Source organism: Salmo salar, chromosome ssa21, assembly GCF_905237065.1.
Source record: "Salmo salar chromosome ssa21, Ssal_v3.1, whole genome shotgun sequence".
Lineage (NCBI taxonomy): Eukaryota > Metazoa > Chordata > Actinopteri > Salmoniformes > Salmonidae > Salmo > Salmo salar.
In genome coordinates, this window is record NC_059462.1 from 22,951,380 (window position 1) to 22,973,758 (window position 22,379).

The 22,379-nt window shown below is 41.8% G+C and overlaps 2 protein-coding genes across 8 annotated transcripts in view; both read left to right on the top strand.

The window, feature by feature from the left end:
• The window catches only part of LOC106581951 (mediator of RNA polymerase II transcription subunit 14), a 43,094-nt gene extending 30,853 nt beyond the window's left edge, over positions 1-12,241 (top strand). For both annotated transcript variants that reach the window (XM_014164519.2, XM_014164521.2), the window contains 4 exons: positions 7,416-7,523; positions 9,228-9,353; positions 10,936-11,125; positions 11,282-12,241. In XM_014164519.2, the coding sequence (XP_014019994.1) occupies positions 7,416-7,523; positions 9,228-9,353; positions 10,936-11,125; positions 11,282-11,355 (498 nt within the window). In that variant the 3' untranslated portion in view covers positions 11,356-12,241. The remainder of the gene's footprint in view (positions 1-7,415; positions 7,524-9,227; positions 9,354-10,935; positions 11,126-11,281) is intronic.
• Positions 12,242-12,312: 71 nt separating this feature from the next.
• si:ch211-218d20.15 (uncharacterized) lies at positions 12,313-21,613 on the top strand. 6 transcript variants are annotated; one of them, XM_014164523.2, is made up of 9 exons: positions 12,313-12,372; positions 12,737-12,841; positions 13,084-13,202; positions 13,409-13,469; positions 13,603-13,670; positions 17,308-17,410; positions 20,516-20,634; positions 20,804-20,949; positions 21,163-21,613. In XM_014164523.2, the coding sequence occupies exons 2-9, from the start codon at positions 12,778-12,780 to the stop codon at positions 21,263-21,265; spliced, it is 783 nt and encodes a 260-aa protein (XP_014019998.1). In that variant the 5' UTR covers positions 12,313-12,372; positions 12,737-12,777; the 3' UTR covers positions 21,266-21,613. The 6 variants fall into 6 exon arrangements, with proteins under 6 accessions (XP_014019998.1, XP_014019997.1, XP_014019999.1 ...); XM_014164522.2 differs by having other exon boundaries at positions 12,361-12,412; XM_014164524.2 differs by lacking the exon at positions 12,313-12,372 and having other exon boundaries at positions 12,440-12,841; positions 13,084-13,193.
• Positions 21,614-22,379: the final 766 nt, after the last annotated feature.

Below are 22,379 nucleotides of genomic sequence, written 5' to 3' on the forward strand. Positions count from 1 at the left end.
ACACAAAGCCATTTTTTTTTTTTTTTAAGGGAGACCCCAACCTCAATTTGATCAAAAATCTATCATGTGATTTATCAAACAATTGTTTTAATGATGGACCAAACATAATTGAAAAATGAGTGGTTTATCTTTATTTTTTTAATAAAGAAACAATTAAGTAACAGGAATGAGCGCTGAGTAACAGGAATGAGCGCTGAGTAACAGGAATGAGCGCTGAGTAACAGGAATGAGCGCTGAGTAACAGGAATGAGCGCTGAGTAACAGGAATGAGCGCTGAGTAACAGGAATGTGTGTGTGTGTGTGTGTGAGAATAACTGGATGTCACAGAACTTCAATTAAACAAAGATAAAACAGAGGTCGTTATATTTGGCAAAAAAGATCTGAGTCTAAATAGCAACATAAAAGCAGTAACAATTGTGTGTATGCTTTTGCATGCGTTTGTGTATGTGAGTGTTTGTGGGTGGGGGTGGGCGGTGGAGAGTGAGGACGAGAGAAGGTTTGAGTATCACTCCTCCCCCTGCAACATGTGTGTCTGGCTCCTGCCTCTGCACAGTATGGGTTTTCCATCTTCCTCCACAAAAGGCAAGAAAGACAACAAATACAAAAAGCTGAGCATATGAAGCAGATCCTCAGATCTCTACATTGACTACCAGTACCTAATACTAACTTAAATACTACTTTCTGCATATAAAGCACAACATTCACTTGCAAACACGACATGCAATTGTATTTCATATAGAATTGCAGTAAATGAATGAACAAAACCTTGCCTGGCCTTTTCTAAGAAACAGTCTCTAGTTTGGCCCAGACTTCGATGTCAATTTCCATGTAACGAGCTGTGACTTGCCTCACTGGTGGGATGGTACACAGGATGTCTTGAAACGGGTACCAAAGGATGTCTTCGCCAGGGCTGGCCAGCAAAACCTGTTGGCCCCAATCCTTTTCATACAACGAACCTTGACGTGTGTGTTATTTGTGTCTGTGGTGATGCCAGGGTACAGTTGGTGTCGTACTTCAGCACACACCATTTGCTAACAACCTCAGGACTTTGCCACTGATTTTCTGTGGCCGTGGGAGCCTTCTGTCCATTGACTGTGAAATGCTTTGCATTAAAGCACTCACAGCTCAGATGTTGTCTTGCAAGCAGCTGACATCCCTGTAGGTCAGCTCTCCATGGACTAGAGTTACTGCCTGATGCATCTTCATCGTAGACGGAACTGGTGGCACATCCTTCAGGCATCTCTGACATTGCTCATTCGACTGCTTCCTCTTCCACAAAAAACAACTTGATTGCTGTATCCATCTTGCTCAACACAGAAAACAGCTCTGAAGCATCAGGGATAATTCCCCTCGCTGCTTGTACTGAGTGCAAGGGCCACCATCACTGTAAAAATGGATAGTGGAGACCTCTGGATGTGCACTTTGCACATAATCAAGCACTGGTGACCAGTGCTGCCAGATTGCTGGTGGGCCCTTCTGTCTAGAGGGGGACACTGTGCAGAAGGACACCGATTGGGGGGTTGTATGCCCATAAAGCACACCTTCATGGGAATAATTTTCGGGAAAGTCAACATGAATTAAGTATTCATGTGCTTTCAAGCCTTGTTTCAGTGCCCTGTAGTGGGTAAACTGATTATTGATGTTGTAAGTGTGGCTCTTAAACTTGCGCAGCATCAGGTTCAGCTGTTCCAGCAGTTGCTCTTGAGTAGTCTGGAATTCTTTTTTTTCTTTTTATGGTGACTTTGGATGTACCGCCATTGGGATCATTCTTCTGCTCCTTATCCACAGTTGCGCACTGGACATAAGGCAATTCATTCTTATCATTGTATTGGCCAGAGATGGGACGAGAGGTCCTTGCACACCGCACATTCTCCATACATGCACTTCATGTTCTTCGTGTTGCATGTGATGGATTTTAGAAGTTCATCAGGGTTGAAAGTGGTGATCTTCAGGCAGTTTCTGTACGATAAAACTGTGTGCAGCTTGCACATGCAAGTCTCCCGGTCACTTAGTTGGGTGAACAACCCAAAAGGGGGGCAGTGAGCAGGAGAGGGAGTATGAGATCGACCCATCATGTTCTGCCAAAAACTTGATGTAGATTTTTCATCGTGCCCAAAAGGAACCTCTTCTGATTTTTTGATTTTCTTCTGGGTGAGGGTCTGCCTCTTCCCAGTCATAATTCGACTGACATCATCCCTGGTGTAAAAATCTCAGACTTTGTTTATGAAGCCATCTACCACGCTATTGTTTCTCTTCCTTTGGTAGTTTAAGTTTAGTTCTGCATTCTTCGCATTCATCAGCCACCTTTTATTTTGAAAACCCAAATGAACTTTGGGAGAGACGTTGCAGCCTAAGTTTTCCTGTCACCATCTTCTGAGATGAGTTCCCTTTCTCCCCGTGAGTTACTGTACCTCTGTCGGATGTCCTCCACTAAGGCCTCGTGGAAGAGAAGGGTGTTTTGTATTGTAGCGCGTGATAGACGTCTCATTGTTTTGTCAACTTTTGTACGTGGAGATGGATTATTCTGTTTCATACGCTGAATTTTTGTCTAATACCTCCTTTTTTCAGGTTTGTGTCTGTAGCTGCTTTTGTAGTTCTTCAGTTTGTTTCTGGAGCTTGTCTTTCACCTTTTTAAGCTCTTCATCTTTTTGCCTAAAACACACAAGTACATTACAATAGATTTTAAATTAATAAGTGGCTACAGTAAAATGTTATCTATATGCCCAATCACTCATTTTACACAATCCATTTCATACACTAGCACTAACTCTCATCCTGACCTGGAAGTGCTTGGCTCTGGATTATCAGCTCTGTCTGGTGAAAGCTGGGGGCTATCTGGAGGTGTGGTGAGGTGCTTTAGGGCTTCTTCCCTGGACTTGATCGCTTTTCCCTCTTACTAATGTTATTGACTGTTTTCTTCCTGCCTGATGCTATGTCCTCCCTGTATTTCTGCTGTTCCTTCTTTAAGTATCTCTCTCTCCTTTCTGGGTCGGCGTCGAGCGCGATAGCACCGCTGCTCCTCTGCAGCACTTAATGGATTGGCTCCCTGTAAGTAATGTGTTCACATTGTATAACTGAAAACACCTTCAGTAATTCCAACTGTAAAACTTAAAATCAAGAGAATAGTATTATAATTAATCAATGTATATACCAGATACATTTAAAATGGCTATTTCATTCAAACTTCTCACTCCTGTTACTCTTATTCAGTAACAGGACTGAGATTTTAGCATAGCATTAGCAAATACATTACATTTAGCCAGAACACTTAGCACCTTAAAGTGGTTTGCCAAAACTATCTTTAAAAAAAAAACGTAACATCTAAGAAATAATTTAGTTAACAGGACTGTATGTTGAGATTGACATTCTCAGTCATACTTACAACATGATAAAAATACAGAAAAGAGTGCGAGAACTTTTGGTCTTCCCATGGCCTTCAGAAGACTCAAATTATGCTACTTCATGTGACTTGTGGAATGTCCCAAATAATTTGAGGGGGAAACTTGTCACGGTAACAGGACTGAGTGAAAACCTGGGGACACGACTAAAATGTGTATTTGAATTAACATATTATGAATTCCCAGTAAGAAAATTAATTTAGTCTAAATTGGAAATAGTCACACAATAATACAAGAAAATAAGATTTCTGGATTCTAATCATCTTTTATGGTGAAGCGTAGTGTTAGAGAGAGGGGATGGGCTAAAATCCAATTTTTTCAGTGTTCTTGTTAGTTTTTATTAAGGTTTTACATGATGTATCTTAAAATTGCAATTAGAACAAAGTGCAGGACACTGCTTGATAATATGCATTATACAGATACTTTTTATGCATATTTATGCATGTAATGTCCTAGGGACGGAAAAGGCACGGATTTGGCGGAATGGCCCATGTACTGAACCTTACAATCATATGGGTAAAGGTGAAGTGTTTTTGTTCACGTGTTTTACCTGCATTCACTCTCTTCAGCTCATCCACCTCTCTCTTGGGCACTCAGTCTGACCTCCAGGGCTAAAACAGCATGAAAAGACACACATTGATAAACTGCAAAATTATTACAGTTAAAGTCACTGCATTGCTTGCCAAAAATAGGTGCTCTTCTCTTATTACCTGTGTTCCCATTCTCACTGGCTGTTACTCCGGCCTCCAGGGCTGAAATAACATGAAGAAAAGCATTAAAACACCTGACATCTGGCTGTTACTCCGGCCTCCAGGGCTGAAATAACATGAAGAAAAGCATTAAAACACCTGACAACTGGCTGTTACTCCGGTCTCCAGGGCTGAAATAACATGAAGAAAAGCATTAAAACACCTGACATCTGGCTGTTATTCCGGCCTCCAGGGCTGAAATTGTGACAAAAGACCTGACAATTGCTAAGGGAGAAATTGGGTAGTAGACAAATCCAACATGACCAGCTCACCAACAGTTTAAGGCCCTATTAGTGCATGCATGTCGTCCTTTGATCATTTGCATTCTCTCTCCCCAGTTCTTCCACCCTTCGCTCACTGGCTGTCACTTTGGCCTCCAGGGCTGAAATAACATGAAGAAAAGCATTAATAGACCTGACAATCACTAGTGGAGAATTGGGCAGTAGACAAAGAAACATTACTTAGCTCTTATAAGAGAATGTGTTCACATGATCACTAACACATTTCTGGGTTAACCAAGATTACTGTATGCATGTCTTTTGTTGATTACCTAAATTCTCTCTCTCCAGTCCCTCCACTTTTCTTTTAGTGATGGGTGGGGAAATCGATAGTTACATATCGGGATATTATTTTTGACAATGTATAGTATTGACAATATCGCAATGTTATTTGTGCTCTAGTTGGCTGTACCTGAATCGAAACTCCAGTATTTTTCCTTCACAGCTTATTCTCCATATTTTTAAATAGGGAGCCAATTTGTTTTCAGCACTTTTATTTCCATGACTGATCAAAACTCATTCTTATGGCTCTCTTGTCCCTCTGCGGCAGAGATATGGTGAGCAATATGTTTGGGACCTCCAATCACAATATCACAGTATCGAATCACATCCAGTCACTCTGGCCCCTATAGCTGACCACTCCGCTGCATATGCTGGATATACAGTGCATTCGGGAAGTATTCAGACCCCTTGACTTTTTCCACATTTTGTTACTTTACAGCCTTATTATAAAATGTATTAAATTGTTTTTTCCCTCATCAAGTTACAAACAATACCCAATAATGACAACAACAAAAAACAAGTTTTTATAAATGTTTGCAAATGTATAAAAAAATAAAAACCTGACATTTACATAAGTATTCAGCCCCTTTACTCAGTACTTTGTGGAAGCACCTTTGGAAGCACCTTTGGAAGCAATTGCGGCCTGGACTCTTGTTTGGTATGACACTACAAGCTTGGCACACCTGTATTTAGGGAGTTTCCCCAATTCTTCTCTGCAGATCCTCTCAAGCTCTGTCAGGTTGGATGGGGAGCGTTGCTGCACAGCTATTTTCAGGTCTCTCTAAAGATGTTAGATCGGGTTCAAGTTCAGGCTCTGGCTGGGCCACTCAAGGACATTGAGACTTGTCCCAAAGCCACTCATGCGTTGTCCTCTAAAATACAACCCAACCAAGCCGCACTGCTTCTTGACACAGTGCCCACTTAACCCGGAAGCCAGCCGCACCAATGTGTCACAGGAAACACTGTATACCTGGCGACTGTGTCAGTGTGCACTGCGCCCGCCCCGCCACAGGAGTCGCTAGTGCGCGGTGGGATAAGGACATCCCTGCCGGCCAAACCCTCCCCTATCCCGTTTGACGCTGGGCCAATTGCTAGCACTGCGCCACTCGGGATGCCCAGGGTCGTTGTCCTGTTGGATGGTGAACCTTCACCTCAGACTAAGGCCCTGAGCGCTCTGGAGCAGGTTTTCATCAAGGATCTCTCTGTACTTTGCTCCGTTTATCTTTCCCTCGATCCTGACTAGTTTCCCAGTCCCTGCTGCTGAAAAACATCCCTACAGCAAGCTGCTGCCACCACCATGCTTCACCGTAGGGATGGTGCCAGGTTTCCTTCAGACATGGTGGTTCCAAACTTATATCATTTTAAGAATGATGGAGGCCACTGTGTTCTTGGGGACTTTCAATGCTACAGAAATTGTTTGGTACCCTTCCCCAGATCGGTGCCTCGACACAATCCTGTCTCAGAACTCTACGGAAAATTCCTTTGACCTTTTGGCTTGGTTTTTGCTCTGACATGTACTGTCAAGTGTGGGACCTTATATAGACAGGTGTGTGCCTTTCCAAACTTATGTAAATAAGGTATTTCTGTTTATTTTTTTATACATTTGCAAATAAAATCAACCTGTTTTCGCTTTGCCATTGGGCTCTCGAGTGGCACAGCGGTCTAAGGCACTGCATCTCAGCACTAGAGGCGTCACTACAGACCCTGGTTCGATTCCAGGCTGTATCACAACTGGCTGTGATTGGGACTCCCATAGGGCGGAGCACAATTGGCCCAGCGCTTTCCAGGTTCGAGTTTGGCCAGGGTAGCACATCATTGTAATTAAGAATTTGTTCTTAACTGACTTCCCTAGTTAAATAAAAAATTTAATATGGGGTATTGTGTGTAGATGGATGAGGAAACGTTTTTATTTAATCTATTTTAGAATAAGGCTGTAACATAACAAAATGTGGAAAGATTTGAGGGTTCTGAATACTTTCCGAACGCACTAGTATAGGAAAAAATACATTATCAAAGCCTTTTAACGTGAAACAAAACATTTTAACTTCTGTAATTCATATGTTAGTGGTAGAATACCTGCACTCTCGCTCTCCAATCTGGCCTTCATGTTCCTCGACTCCACTCTCTGTTCCACCACGATGTTTCCCAGGTTGTGCACCATTTCTCTCAGCTGTTTCAGCTCATCCCAGATGTCAGGGGTGGTGGTCTGGCTCACACTGCTCTCTCCCCCTTCACTGTAACCCTGTTGAATGATGTCATTGTCTTTGACCCCTCCACTCTCTCCCTAAGCCCATGCACCAGAAAGACAGAACAGTGACACCTGCAGAGCTACAGCACACCTCATTCTGAAATTACACCTCATCAGAAATGATGTGGTCTATGAGGCTCAGTCTCCTTCTTTATACAAACACGCACAACTAAGTGAGCCATTGCATTGGAATATAACATATCTCTGGCAGAATAGGATCTGATTAACACTGGGTGAACTGACCTCATAGCAGGTCATTTGAATCTGAAGCTGGGAAAGGCTGTGGGACAACAGAACCTGTAATTTGTTTGAATTTCTCTCTTTATCTTCAAAAAGTGCACGAATATACACGTGTAGTGGTAGGCTTTGACTAAAAAGTAAAATTACTAAGTCAAGTCTCCCCTCTTCATGTCCTTTTCCTCTCGCTTTGTCCCTTTATCCTCCCCCATCTTCTCTTCAGGTGGCCGGCCCTCCCTTCAAGTACAACACGTTGAATGCCTTCACCAAGCTGCTTGGGGCCCCCACCAACATCCTCAGGGACTGTGTCCGCATCATGAAGCTTGAACTGGTGAGGTCTTTACCTCTGGCTGTGGTTGTCGCTGGGTGGGTGGTGCTGCTCCATAGATAACTTTGTGTCCGTTATGAATATGAGGGGCAGGTGATATGTTTGACTGTGTTTCTGCCTGTGTGTGAGACAAATATATGAGCGACCGCCTCTATTCCATCTTATGTAGCAACATTTTTTATATATATATATATATTTTTTTACATTGGGTAAAAGTAGAGAGACAGAGCTAGAAAATTACATCATACACTGCAGTTGGGGAACAATGAGAAAGTAATTTTGCTTTGAAAGTTGATAAACTTGTAACCCCACTTTTGAGAAAATGACCCTTGAATGTTTTGTTACACCAACTGGAGGGCTCTTCTTTGTCTCCACCCATTCAGCATTGTTCATACCCTCTAAAAGCCTTAGCCCCACCCATCTCTTTAAGGATTCACATGTGAGGTCATGTGGTAAACACATGCTATATAAAAAAAAAAAAAAAAAACGATTGAATAAGTATTTGTCACATGCACAGGGTACAGAAGGTGTAAATGGTACAGTGAAGTGGTTACTTGCATAGTAGGAATATCAAAAACAAAGTGTCCAGATAAAAATATTTTATAAATATTAGATGACGCTTACCTGACACACTTGTCTAAATTGATGGGTCATGTGAAGGAAATGCTATAACCATCCCACAGACACACCTGGCTAATTTTTGATGGGTCACGTAATTATCCGGCCGAAGTGGAGTCTTTGTTTAGACATGTAGCTAGCTAGCTAAACAATGAAGTGGCGTAATCCCAACTCATACTACTACCAATACAAACATTGTCATAGCTGTAGTATTAATCTGCAGGTAGCTAAAGCTGACAAACTAGGTTCAATGTTAGCTAGCTAACATTAGGCTATAACTAGCAATGCAATTTCTGATTAGAATATTACTATACAGATCATGCATGTAACGTTAGCTATCGAGACAACGTTTGCAAGCAAACTAACAGTACGCGTTATTAACTTCCAATAAAAATGACTTTCTGACACAATTTGAAATCTGAAAATGTAGATAGACTCTTACCCGTATACATGGATGAATGCTTCACTACAGACTGGAACAATTTAACTCTGTTTTGTTTGTAGCTACATCTTGTTGGCCAGGGTTGTGAAGTCACTCTGAGTAGTAGCCCACCACAACCTTTTCCAACTGATCTGCCGATAGTGCCTGCTAAATTCAGGGCATCAATGTTGTTGAGAAGAGTAGCAAAACTTTTGTAGTTCTCGATGTCGTAACGTTATATCTTTAGAAAACGGCGCAGTAGAAAGGACTGTCAACCCATACTGAACGGCTCACGTTATAGACCAAAGCATGCTACATGGCAGACCAATCCTAACTCATCTCCCGGCATATCCAGCCCATCCATTATCTCAGCCAATCATGGATAGCGGGAATGTTCCTGACTTTTTCCGTGGCTAAACCAACTAGGCTCATAATTTAACAATTGTATTATTCTTTATGGATGAAACACAAATTTGTTATTAAGGCAAATAAAAGTTTACGTTCCAGAAGGCATTTCTGCCCAAAATTTTTTTTTATAATAATAATTATGTTCAAACGCCGCTCCTGTGAAGTAGTGACGTGCGACATACACTTAGTTTCCAGAAACGAGTCACATGGGTTATGGTTGTGTAGGTCTCTCTAACTTCTCTTCCTCCTTTCCTCTTCAGTTCCCTGACCAGGCCACCCAGTTGAAGTGGAATGTCCAGTTCTGTCTGACTATCCCCCCTAGCGCCCCTCCCATCGCCCCCCCAGGAACTATTGCGGTGGTGCTCAAGTCCAAGATGCTCTTTTTCGTAAGTACTGACCTTTTGACAAGTGTTGTTACATACAGTACCAGTCAAAATTTTGGACACCTACTCATACAAGGATTTTTCTTTATTTTGACTATTTTCTACATTGTAGAATAATAGTGTACACATCAAAACCAAAACTGAAATAACACATATGGAATCATGTAGTAACCAAAAAAGTGTTAAACAAATCAAAATATATTTTGGATTTTAGATTCTTCAAAGTAGTCACCCTTTGCCTTGATGACAGCATTGTACACGCTTGGCATTCTTTCAACCAGCTTCATGAGGAATGCTTTTCCAACAGTCTTGAAGGAGTTCCCACATATGCTGAGCACTTGTTGGCTGTTTTTCCTTCACTCTGCGGTCCAACTCATCCCAAAACATCTCAATTGGGTTGAGGTTGGGTGATTGTGGAGGCCAGGTCATCTGATGCAGCACTCCATCACTCCTTGGTCAAATAGCCCTTACACAGCCTGGAGGTGTATTTTGGGACATTGTCCTGTTGAAAAACAAATGATAGTCCCACTAAGTGCAAACCAGATGGGACGGTGTATCGCTGCAGAATGCTGTGATAGCCATGCTGGTTAAGTGTGCCTTGAATTCTAAATAAATCACCTGACCGTGTCACCAGCAAAGCACCCCCAACTCCTCAGACCAAAGGACAGATTTCCACCGGTCTAATGTCCATTGCTCATGTTTCTTGCCCAGGCAAGTCTCTTATTGATGTCCTTTAGTAGTGGTTTCTTTGCAGCAATTCGACCATGAAGGCCTGATTCACACAGTCTCCTCTGAACAATTGATGTTGAGATGTGTCTGTTACTTGAACTCTGTGAAGCATTTATTTGGGCTGCAATTTCTGAGACTTAACTCTAATGAACTTATCCTCTGCAGCAGAGGTAACTCTGGGTCTTCCTTTTCTGTGGCGGTCCTCATAAGAGGCAGTTTCATCATAGCGCTTGATGGTTTTTGCAACTGCACTTGAAGTAACGTCAAACTTCTTGATATTTTCCACGTTGACTGACCTTCATGTCTTAAAGTAATGGACTATCGTTTCTCTTTGCTTATTTGAGCTGTTCTTGTCATAAAATTGACTTGGTCTTTTACGAAATAAGGCTATCTTCTGTATACCACCCCTGCCTTGTCACAACACAACCGATTGGCTCAAAAGAATGAATGAAAGAAATTCCACAAATTACCTTTTAACAAGGCACACCTGTTAATTGAAATGCATTTAAGGTGACTACCTCATGAAGCTGGTTGAGAGCTGTCATCAAGGCAATGGGTGGCCAATTTGAAAAATCTTAAATATAAAATAGATTTAGATTTGTTTAACACTTTTTTGGTTACTACATGATTCCATATGTGTTATTTCATAGTTTTGATGTCTTCACTATTATTCTACAATGTAGAAAATAGTCAAAATGAAAACCCTTGAATGAGTAGGTGTCTAAACGTTTGACTGGTATTGTAAGTCTTATAAAAGAGGGTTTATGTTACCATATATTTGTTTTAATGCCTTACAATTGAATTCCAGTGAAGTGTACTGAAGTTGTGTAAAGTATAGCTAACCATGTTCTCTCAGCTCCAGTTGACCCAGAGGCTGCCGGTGCCCCAGGAGCCGGTGAACATCATTGTTCCCATCGTATACGACATGGCCACGGGCCTGACCCAGCAGGCAGACATCCCGAGACAACACTCCTCCTCTGGGGCTGCAGCTCTCATGGTCTCCAACATCCTCAAGCGGTTCAATGAGCTGCACCCCGCACGACAGGGTCAGCGAGATTATCCATACACAAAAAATAGAATATGAAACAGGAAATAAGATGCACTGTGAAAGATTTGATTGGATAGAAAAGCAGGGAAAAACATTATTTTATGTTTTTTAATGGTATTATACTAACATTGGATGTGTTTTTGTCTCCTTTTAGGTGAGTGCACTATCTTTGCCTCAGTTCACGAGCTCATGGCCAACCTCAACCTGCCCCCCGGTGGTCGCCAGTAGCAGCCGCACCTCCCTGGTCAGAAATGGAACTAGAACCCAACTCAATGCGGTTCCATTCTCGAACAGGGATACGTTCCTTTCCGGAGTCCAGTGAACTGGAGACGAAGTGTGTCCACTGGATTTCCTAATGCAACATATCTCCTCTCTGCCTCAGCCAACCGACTTAAAACTGATTTTTTGTCTGTCGAAAAAAGGGAGCAGAATTATGCAGAAGATGGTTTATTCTTGATAAAACACATGACTCCAATTTAAGGAGCGTATCTTGAAAGAGAAGTATTCGGTGTAAAAAGAACTTCAAAGGCTGCTTTTACACAGGCTGCCCCAATTCTGATATTCTTTTCCAGTAATTGGTCTTTTGACCAATCAGATCATTTTCAGAGCTGATCTGATTGCTCAAAAGACCAATTAGTGAAAAATATATAATAATTGGGCTGTGTGTAAATGCAGCCAAAAATAAATATTTTTTTGGTCTTTCTCCAGATGCACTTCTTATCAAAGGATTCACAAATTAAGAATATGGGTGTTTACCTAAATATGTACATTGTTGTATATTTCAGCATTGAAAAGAATAATAAGCCAGTTGGATAAGTAGGACTTTTACTAGTGTGAGACTTCACATTCTTTTTTTATAACGCAAGATATCAATACTGTTGTGGTATTGGGGATGTATTCTTTCTTAGTAAACTATTTAAATGTCTTTTTCCCTGATTGATGTCATGACCTAGTCCCTTTTTAGTTTAAATGTGTCACTTTGAAATACTGTTAAACTGTGACAAACTTTATAAACCAGCTGTATTTTATTATGACTGCTTTCGAGTCCTGAATGAAGAATTGAAGACCCATTTGTTTCTTTGATTACTATTTAATAAACCAGTCAAAAACGTGAGTTGTCCATTTCTGTTTTGTCCAGTCTCTTTGGTGATTCACAATGAGACTAAATAAAAACAGTCACTTTCGCCTTGCTGAGTATCGATTTATGATGACATCATCCAGAAAACAGACTGGTCTTCCATAGAGGTAGGTTCAAAACTTCAAAGATGCAGTTCGATCTAAAATGGTAGGCTATATCTACTGATCTGATATTATATCAAGCGTTCTTCTAGTGTGTGTGTGCTGTATTTCCAATGCGTACTTGCGTTTGCTTGTTTTCATTTCTCATGATATACCTTATTTCACATTGCTGAATGTTTTGATGGATTGGATCTCAACGATGAATTGATATTGAACCGTTCAAAATTACCACTGTGATCTTGAATGCACCCCTTGTGTCAGAAAAATTATTCCGATCGGCAATGAGGGCAAATACAAATGTTTTCCGCAGTGATACACGGCCACTAACACACACCGTTATTTATATTCATTATTTTTCTGGATGATAAAGCTCGGTTTGTCAGATAATAGGTTGATACCGCTAATCGAGATATGGCAGCAGTCAGCTTCTCCGAGGCGCTCTGTCAGCCGTGCGTTTATCACGACAAATTCAAAGGTAAGTCGAGCATCATTGACCCATCATTATTTTGTTCATTTATTGCATGTGCGATTTAACTGGTTATCACACGACGTACTGCTTTGATTTGAAATGATTTATGTTGTCGCATTGTACACAGATTCTCGCGTACAATAGGGATTCCTCAGTTCTACACATTACATTCCTAGCTATCTGTACTGATCTAAACGTTGCAACCCTCTGGGGGGGAAAACCTTATGTGCTGAAACCCCTGTGGTCAGTTGAGCTGAATGTGAAGAGACCCCTGATGCCTGTCCACCTGAGTCCAGAGCAGGTGGGGCTGGAGATGCTGTATCTCTGTGGACAACTGGACCTTCTCATCAGGGCACAGGTACACCAGGTGAGAACTCATGCACTCCATCTGAGTATACCCTTCCTCACCAGAACGTACTGATACACTTGAGTATGAGAGTACTGTAATGGAGAACTTGAGACATTTTGATATTGTGTATTTGGAAATAAACTTATGTTTAGTAGATGTACTCTATTTATTTGTGCACATCCTCTTTTTAAATGTATTTTCACTCCCATTCCCCTGTATTACAGTTCCAGGAGCAGCTGAGACAGGACTGTAGCCCTGAGGAGTCGGACACTTTCCAGGAGCAAGGTGAGTCTCAAGCAGAACAGAACAGATGCTCTGAATTAGGCCTAACCCTAACTGCAGCTCTTGTCACCTTGCCTACTGCACCACAGACCTGTGATTCCTACCCTGAGTGTCTGTCCCTTTTGTATTTACCCAGGAACAGAGATTATTGATCAGATGCTCCAATGCTTAGAACACCTGCCAAAACCTATGCCGCACCTGGAGGTAGTACCACATCAACCTATAACAACATATACAGTTGAAGTCGGAAGTTTACCTACACTTAGGTTGGAGTCATTAAAACTTGTTTTTCAACCACTCCACAAATTTCTTGTTAACAAACTATAGTTTTGGCAAGTCAGTTAGGACATCTACTTTGTACATGACACAAGTAATTTTTCCAACAATTGTGTACAGACAGATTATTTCACTTATAATTCACTATCACAATTCCAGTGGGTCAGAAGTTTACATACACTAAGTTGAATGTGCCTTAAAACAGCTTGGAAAATTCCAGAAATGTCATGGCTTTAGAAGCTTCTGATAGGCTAATTGGCATAATTTCAGTCAATTGGAGGTGTACCTGTGGATGTATTTCAAGGCCTACCTTCAAACTCAGTGCCTCTTTGCTTGACATCATGGTGAAATCAGCCAAGACCTCAGAAAAACAATTGTAGACCTCCACAAGTCTGGTTCATCCTTGGGAGCAATTTCCAAACGCCTGAAGGTACCACGTTCATCTGTAAAAACAATAGTACGCAAGTATAAACACCATGGGACCACGCAGCCGTCATACCGCCCAGGAAGGAGACGCGTTCTGTCTCGTAGAGATGAACGTACTTTGGTGCAAAAAGTGCAAATCAATCCCAGAACAACAGCAAAGGACCTTGTGAAGATGCTGGAGGAAACAGGTACAAAGGTATCTATATCCACAATAAACGAGTCCTATATTGACATAACCTGAAAGGCCGCTCAGCAAGGAAGAAGCCACTGCTCCAAAACCGCCATAAAAAAGCCAGACTACGGTTTGCAACTGCACATGGGGACAAAGATCGTACTTTTTGGAGAAATGTCCTCTGGTCTGATGAAACAAAAATAGAACTGTTTGGCCATAATGACCATCGTTATGTTTGGAGGAAAAAGGGGGAGACTTGCAAGCCGAAGAACACCATCCCAATCGTGAAGCACGGGGGTGGCAGCATCATGCTGTGGGGGTGCTTTGTTGCAGGAGGGACTGGTGCACTTCACAAAATAGATGGCATCATGAGGGAGGAAAATGATGTGGATATATTGAAGCAACATCTCAAGACATCAGTCAGGAAGTTGAAGCTCGGTCGCAAATGGGTCTTCCAAATGGACAATGACACCAAGCATACTTCCAAAGTTGTTGCAAAATGGCTTAAGGACAACAAAGTCAAGGTATCGGAGTAGCCATCACAAACGCCTGACCTCAATCCCATAGACAAATTGTGGGCAGAACTGAAAAAGTGTGTGCGAGCAAGGAGGCCTACAAACCTGACTCAGTTACACCAGCTCTGTCAGGAGGAATTGGCCAACATTCACCCAATTTATTGTGGGAAGCTTGTGGAAGGCTACTCAAAACATTTGACCCAAGTTAAACAATTTACAGGCAATGCTACCAAATACTAATTGAGTGTATGTCAACTTCTGACCCACTGGGAATGTGATGAAAGAAATAAAAGCTGAAATAAATCATTCTCTCTATTCCGGCATTTCACATTTAAAAAAAAGTGGAGATCCTAACTGACCTAAGACAGGGAATTTTTACTAGGATTAAATGTCAGGAATTGTGAAAAACTGAGTTTAAATGTAGTTGGCTAAGGTGTATGTAAACTTCCGACTTCAACTGTAAATATAGCTGCAAGCAGCAAGTTTAGAGTTTTATTAGTTGTAGGTAAGGGATACACAGTCCAACGAAATGCTTACTTGCAGGTTCCTTCTCGACATTGCAACAACAATATGAAATAATTAAATATAAGCATACAAACATGACGTTAATGTCTCAGTAGAGTAGAATGAACATTTTAGCATAAGAATAATATAGGAAGGCACAATTTATAGTCCAATATTTACACATGTTTTGGGGAAGGGCAGGGTTCAAGCTATGGCCATACAGTGCCACCATCTGGACAAATTGGACACATCGCCCTAGGATTAGCTATTTCTGTACTGCTTACCACGCTTGCCAAATATCAGAACTCAAAATCAAACATGTCGTGCAATATGCTTTTGATGTTGTTGACTTTAAACGTCGCCAGAACCGCTATACCGATCGGTAAGATCGGCATCACTGAGCATCAGGGATGTAGTGCTGCCGGAGCTCAACTTTTTTTTGATTTGAGAATGCATGGAGCTGGTAAAAATATTTTTGGAAAATAATTTCTGAAGCTGAACAATTATGTCCCGCAAGATCACATAATGATGAATGAGTATTTTACATAACAGAACCAAATCTAATATCATAGCATAGTTAGGCCTATAACATTACACCAAAAACACCTCATTTCTAGTGAGATTTTAAGAGCTGACACTAAATAGTCACATTGCTTTTTTCATGCGGCCAAAACTCAACAGCGCACTCCACTCGGCAGGATATATGCTTTGATTGAATCAAAATACAACAAAGGCTAATAGTTTGTTAACACCATCTGCTCTAATTCGCTCACGAAACAGTAATTGAAGATCTAAATGCAAATTCCCATGAAGACCAAATGATTGGCATGCAGACGCAGTTTGGACATTTCACCGGTAAAAAGTGAAGAATTATCATTCACAATTGTCAGTGATGATAGCCTATTTTTTAAATTAAGTATTGCTAACTTGGTGTTTGAGGGTATCAAAAATATAACGTTTTCTTGAGATAATATGTGTGGGCATAGACAGACATTGAAATTGTAGGATGAATTTTATGCACTTTCTAAACTAATATTTAGTAGGCTACATCTGTCTGAACAAACTTTGATTGAGAAATAATGATGTTACAAAAAAATAAATGCTCTCCTGCACCTAAAGAAATGGCACTACACCACTGCTGAGCATGTGGGCCAAATTTCATGACTGTGGGTCAAACAGATCTAGAGATAAATATGTGCCCATTATAGCACCACAATATGGTCGATCTGCCTGCGCTTGCATATGTTTAGTCTTTACAGTGTTTTGAACATGTACATCAAGTGATATGAATAACCGTGTATGATTTACATGCATTTATGTCTTAAATCACGCCCACTTGAATATTTATTGGTCCATAGTGGCCATGTTGTTTGAGATATTAGCCTGGAAAATATTGCATTGAGAGACCTTGGTTCATAGACGCTAAATATCAAGTTTCATGACAATTGGTCATTCGGTGCCATGAGTCGCATTTTGTGTTTTTCACAAAATTCAAAATGGCGGACCTTATGGTTCCTTGAGGCAAATGTGTTTTTTGTGAGGAGAGTAACTTATTTGCTGACTTGCACTCTAGGTCACACAGGGTTCGGGGCGTGAGCTTTCTAAGTTAGCATTTTCAATCACCTGTTATAGCGCCACCATGTGGCCAATTGGCATGGCATTGCATTCGAGGCTGTGGCCCTTTGCCTTTTACCATCATGCAAGGTTATATCCTCCTCAGCCTTATAATCTCACATTAAGTTTTTTCACCAAATCTGTGGAGAACCTGAATAATGAACTCCAACAAATTTAACAGGGTTTCACCCAGCTTTGCTGCTTGAACACCTAAGAAGTATCTAATTCATCAGCTGAGCTCCTATGCCAAAGATATTCTCAGGTATTTTTAAGATGTTACAATTTTTCATTAATGTGATTTGTCAGAATTGTGAAAGATGTGGGTTTTTTTCAGGACTATCTTGACATGGTGGGTCTGTCGACCATGTACCCTCGCGTGGAGGTGTTCCTCATCCAGGGCAGTCCAGTAGACATGCTGGAGAAACCCCCAATGGATGGTAAGATCAGGGGTTAGAGCAGCCCAGTGGAGACACCCCTATTGATGGTATTGAGTTAGGGTTTAAGAGGTCAGTTCAATTCATCTTTATTTAAACAGGATAGTCCACTCAGCAATAATTATTGTACCAGTCGGGGGTTAGGGAGCCCTAACAGACCAAACACTGACACCTGATTCAACTTATCATGTGTTTTTTTAGTTAAATAAAGGTTAAATAGAAATTAAATAAATCATGGTCTTCAATTTAAACTACAGTTATTTGAACCAGGTGTGTAAAAACTGGTCTCGAACAAAAACCTGCCTTTCAGAACTAGAATTGCCCACACTAGACACATATCTACACTGAACAAAAATATGAACGCAATATGTACGTGTTGGTCTCATGTTTCATGAGCTGAAATAAAAGATCCCAGAAATGTTCCATACATACAAAAAGTGTTATTCTATCAAAGATAATCCATCCACCTGACAGGTATGGCATATCATGAAGCTGATTAAACAGCATGATCATTACACAAGACAAGAAAAGGGCACTCTAAAATGTGCAGTTTTTTCACTCAACACAATGCCACAGATGTCCCAAGTTTTGAGGGAGCGTGCAATTGGCATGCTGATTGCAGGCATGTCCATCAGACGCCTCCAACATCATTTTACAGAATTTGGCAGTACGTCCAACCGGCCTCACAACCGCAGACCCTTTGTAACCACACCATCCCAGCACCTCCACATCCAGCTTCTTCACCTCCCAGATAGCTGATGAAACTTTGGGTTTGCACAACTGAAGAAGTTTTGCACAAACTGTCAGAAACCGTCTCAGGGAAGCTCATCTGTGTGCTAGATGTCCTCACTAGGGTCTTGATCTGACTACAGTTTGGCGTCGTAAATGACTTCAGTGGGCAAATGCTCACCTATGATGGCCCCTGGCACTCTGGAGAAATGTGCTCTTCACGGATTAATCCTGGTTTCAACTGTACCGGGCAGATGGCGTGTGGGTGAGCGGTTTGCTGATGTCAGCGTTGTGAACAGAGTGCCACATGGTGGCGGTGGGGTTATGGTATGGGCAGGCATAAGCAACGAACACAATTGCAATTTATTGATGGAAATTTGAATGCACAGAGATACCGTGACGAGATCCTGAGGCCCATTGTCGTGCCATTCATTCAAAATGTCCCGGTTCTTCCGTTGCGTGCATACTGAACAGACATGTCACCCATTGAGCATGTTTGGAATGCTCTGTTTGATTTCCCGCCAATATCCAGCAACTTCACAGTCATTGAAGAGGAGTGGGACAACATTCCACCGGCCACAATCAACAGCCTGATCAACTCTATGCAAAGGAGATGTCACGCTGCATGAGGCAAATGGTGGTAACACCAGATACTGACTGGTTTTCTGATCCACGCCCCTACTTTTTTTTTTTTAAAGGTATCTGTGACCAACATATGCATATCTGTATTCCCAGTCATGTGAAATCCATAGATTTGGGCCTAATGTATTTATTTCAATTGACTGATTTGCTTATATGAACTAAACTCAGCAAAAAAAGAAACGTCCCTTTTTCAGGACCCTGTCTTTCAAAAATAATTCGTAAAAATCCAAATATCTTCATTGTAAAGGGTTTAAACACTGTTTCCCATGCTTGTTCAATGAACCATAAACAATGAATATACCTGCACCTGTGGAACGGTCGTTAAGACAGTAAAAGCTTACAGATGGTAGGCAATTAAGGTCACAGTTATGAAAACTTAGGACACTAAAGAGGCCTTTCTACTGACTCTGAAAAACACCAAAAGAAAGATGCCCAGAGTCCCTCATCTGCGTGAACGTGCCTTAGGCATGCTGCAAGGAGGCATGAGGACTGCAGATGTGGCCAGGGCAATAAATTGCAATGCCCGTACTGTGAGACGCCTAAGACGGCGCTACAGGGAGACAGGACGGACAGCTGATCGTCCTCGCAGTGGCAGACCACGTGTAACAACACCTGCACAGGATCGGTACATCCGAACCTCACACCTGCGGGACAGGTACAGGATGGAAAAAACAACTGCCGGAGTTACACCAGGAACGCACAATCCCTCCATCAGTGCTCAGACTGTCCGCAATAGGCTGAGAGAGGCTGGACTGAGGGCTTGTAGGCCTGTTGTAAGGCAGATCCTCACCAGACATCACCGGCAACACCGTCGCCTATGGGCACAAACCCACCGTAGCTGGACCAGACAGGACTGGCAAAAGTGCTCTTCACTGTTGAGTCGCGGTTTTGTCTCACCAGGGGTGATGGTCGGATTCGCGTTTATCGTCAAAGGAATGAGCATTACACCGAGGCCTGTACTCTGGAGCGGGATTGATTTAGCGGTGGAGGGTCCGTCATGGTCTGGGGCGGTGTGTCACAGCATCATCGGACTGAGCTTGTTGCAGGCAAACTCAACGCTGTGCTTACAGGGAAGACATCCTCCTCCCTCATGTGGTACCCTTCCTGCAGGCTCATCTTGACGTGACCCTCCAGCATGACAATGCCACCAGCCATACTGCTCGTTCTGTGCGTGATTTCCTGCAAGACAGGAATGTCAGAGAAGAGCCCGGATCTCAATCCCATTGAGCACGTCTGAGACCTGTTGGATCGGAGGGTGAGGGCTAGGGCCATTCCCCCCAGAAATGTCTGGGAACTTGCAGGTGCCTTGGTGGAAGAGTGGGGTAACATCTCACAGGAAGAACAGGCAAATCTGGTGCGGTCCACGAGGAGGAGATGCACTGCAGTACTTAATGCAGCTGGTGGCCACACCAGATACTGACTTACTTTTGATTTTGACGCCCCCTGTGTTCAGAGACACAATATTCAATTTCTGTTAGTCTGTGAAACTTGTTCAGTTTATGTCTCAGTTGTTGAATATTGTTATGTTCATACAAATATTTACACGTTAAGTTTGCTGAAAATAAATGCAGTTGACAGTGAGAGGATGTTTATTTCTTTGCTGAGTTTATAACTCAGTAAAATCTTTTAAATTGTTTATATTTTTGTTCAGTGTAGTATGGAATGGTTATAAGCAGTTTATAAACAGACATTTCACCTTTATAACTGCTTATACCTAAGATTGTGTCTCTGTTGCAGAATACTTCTCACACATCGGGAGGCTCAATCAGCTACTAGTACTTAGTCAGCAGCTAGAGGAGGATGTGAAACATCTCGGGAGCCACAAATACATCGCCCACCAGCTGTCAGTTATATATGTAAGTGAATGTGGTCTACTCATTTCTATTCTGTATATTCTATTCTATTGGTAGCCGATCAGTCTGCTCTTTCTTATATTCATAGGTCAAACTCGACAGTACAATAATCATTTCACATTCACGGTTTCACAGTGATTTATACACTTTATCTTACCTTCATGTGTTGTAGCAAGTGCTCAGCTCATTCCAAGGTATCCAGCCACTGTCGGTCCTGAAGAAAGAGATTGAGGCGAACTTCAGACAGATGAAGACGTCTTTGCTGACAGAGGAAGGCTCCAGGCAGGAGCCTCAGCTCCCAGCACACTACATCAGCTGGTGAGAGCAGGAGCTACTGCTTTAATTTATGGACCGCATTCAATTATCATGCTTTCCTTGCAGTGCAGTGAATGCCCCATGTTTCACTATCAGGCTAACCTAATCCCAACCTAACCCAACCTAACTCCAAACCCAGTTATTATTCATTGGTTTAATGTGATAACTTTACGGTTACAATCATGGTCTACTCTTTTGGAATGTGTGTCCCTGCAGGATATTGGAGCTGACTCTTAGTATAACATCAACAGTCTCCTCGCTACCAGAGGAGCTCACTGAAGACCTGAGTCCAGCCATGACCTTTGTGTCCCAGCTATGACATCACACCTGACCTCACAACACCTAACATTGGGCCCATGGTACATATTCCCAACCCGTGGAGTTACATATTACCAACCCGTAGAGCTGAGGGTCAACATTTGATAATTTTTTTGAAATGAATGTCCGACAGACCCACCCAGTGATTCAAGAATGATGTTTTGACATGTCACTGTCATTTTATTGAATAGGGTCCTGAGCTCTCATTGGTTAAGTGGATGAATGTTAATGAATGTGTTCTAAATGTGTTAGGCCAAATGTCTAAAAAGAGGTGCTAAATGTTACTGTATGAAATTCCATTTTAACAAATTAATGTTTACATTGGCCAATAAATTCAATTGAGAGATAAGCCTATAGACTGAAAATCTTCTGAATTTCAATAACAGAGATTGACCACGAGTCATAGATTTGAAAGAGAACAGGCTAATCGGGCAAATGGTGCTCGTTTAGTAAAGTTAGATCAAAGAGAAGAACGACAGCCACGGAACATCAAGGCCGACCGTGGTAGAGCATGCATTGTTAGCGGAAAACAGGATAATGAATAGAAAAATGGTCAATCTTGGTCTAAATAAATCCACATTTGAAAAAAAAATATTGTACCAATACTTGCTTCTAATATACCAGATGTATGTCATTAAATCAATTTATTTTAAAATCACAGACAAGAAGTTATAAGGACCTCATATTTATTTGCTAATGGCAGCCTGCAAGTACCCCGTTTGGCTATCAACTTGTGTTACTCAGCTAGCCCGCACTGTCACGCAGTGTTGCCAACTCCTCAGTAAGGAAAGTAGCTATTGGCTGTCCTAAATGTCGCTAGAAGTCGCTAAATGACGTCATCACCAAATTTGCATAATTGGCCATATGCATGTAATTGTGATGGACGCTGTAGGAGAGAGGAATAACGCCGTGGGAGAGACAAAAGTGAGTAAAAAACACCCTAAATATGTTTAGAACTACAAATGAACTTCTGTCGATTTTTTTTAGCACTGCACATGAATCGGAGCAAATAACTACTCTTTCTGCCTTAAATTCCTCCACCCACTGCAAGGCAGGCCAACAGTATGGCCGTCATCTCCGCCGTATATACAGCCAGATGATCTGTAATATGTTTC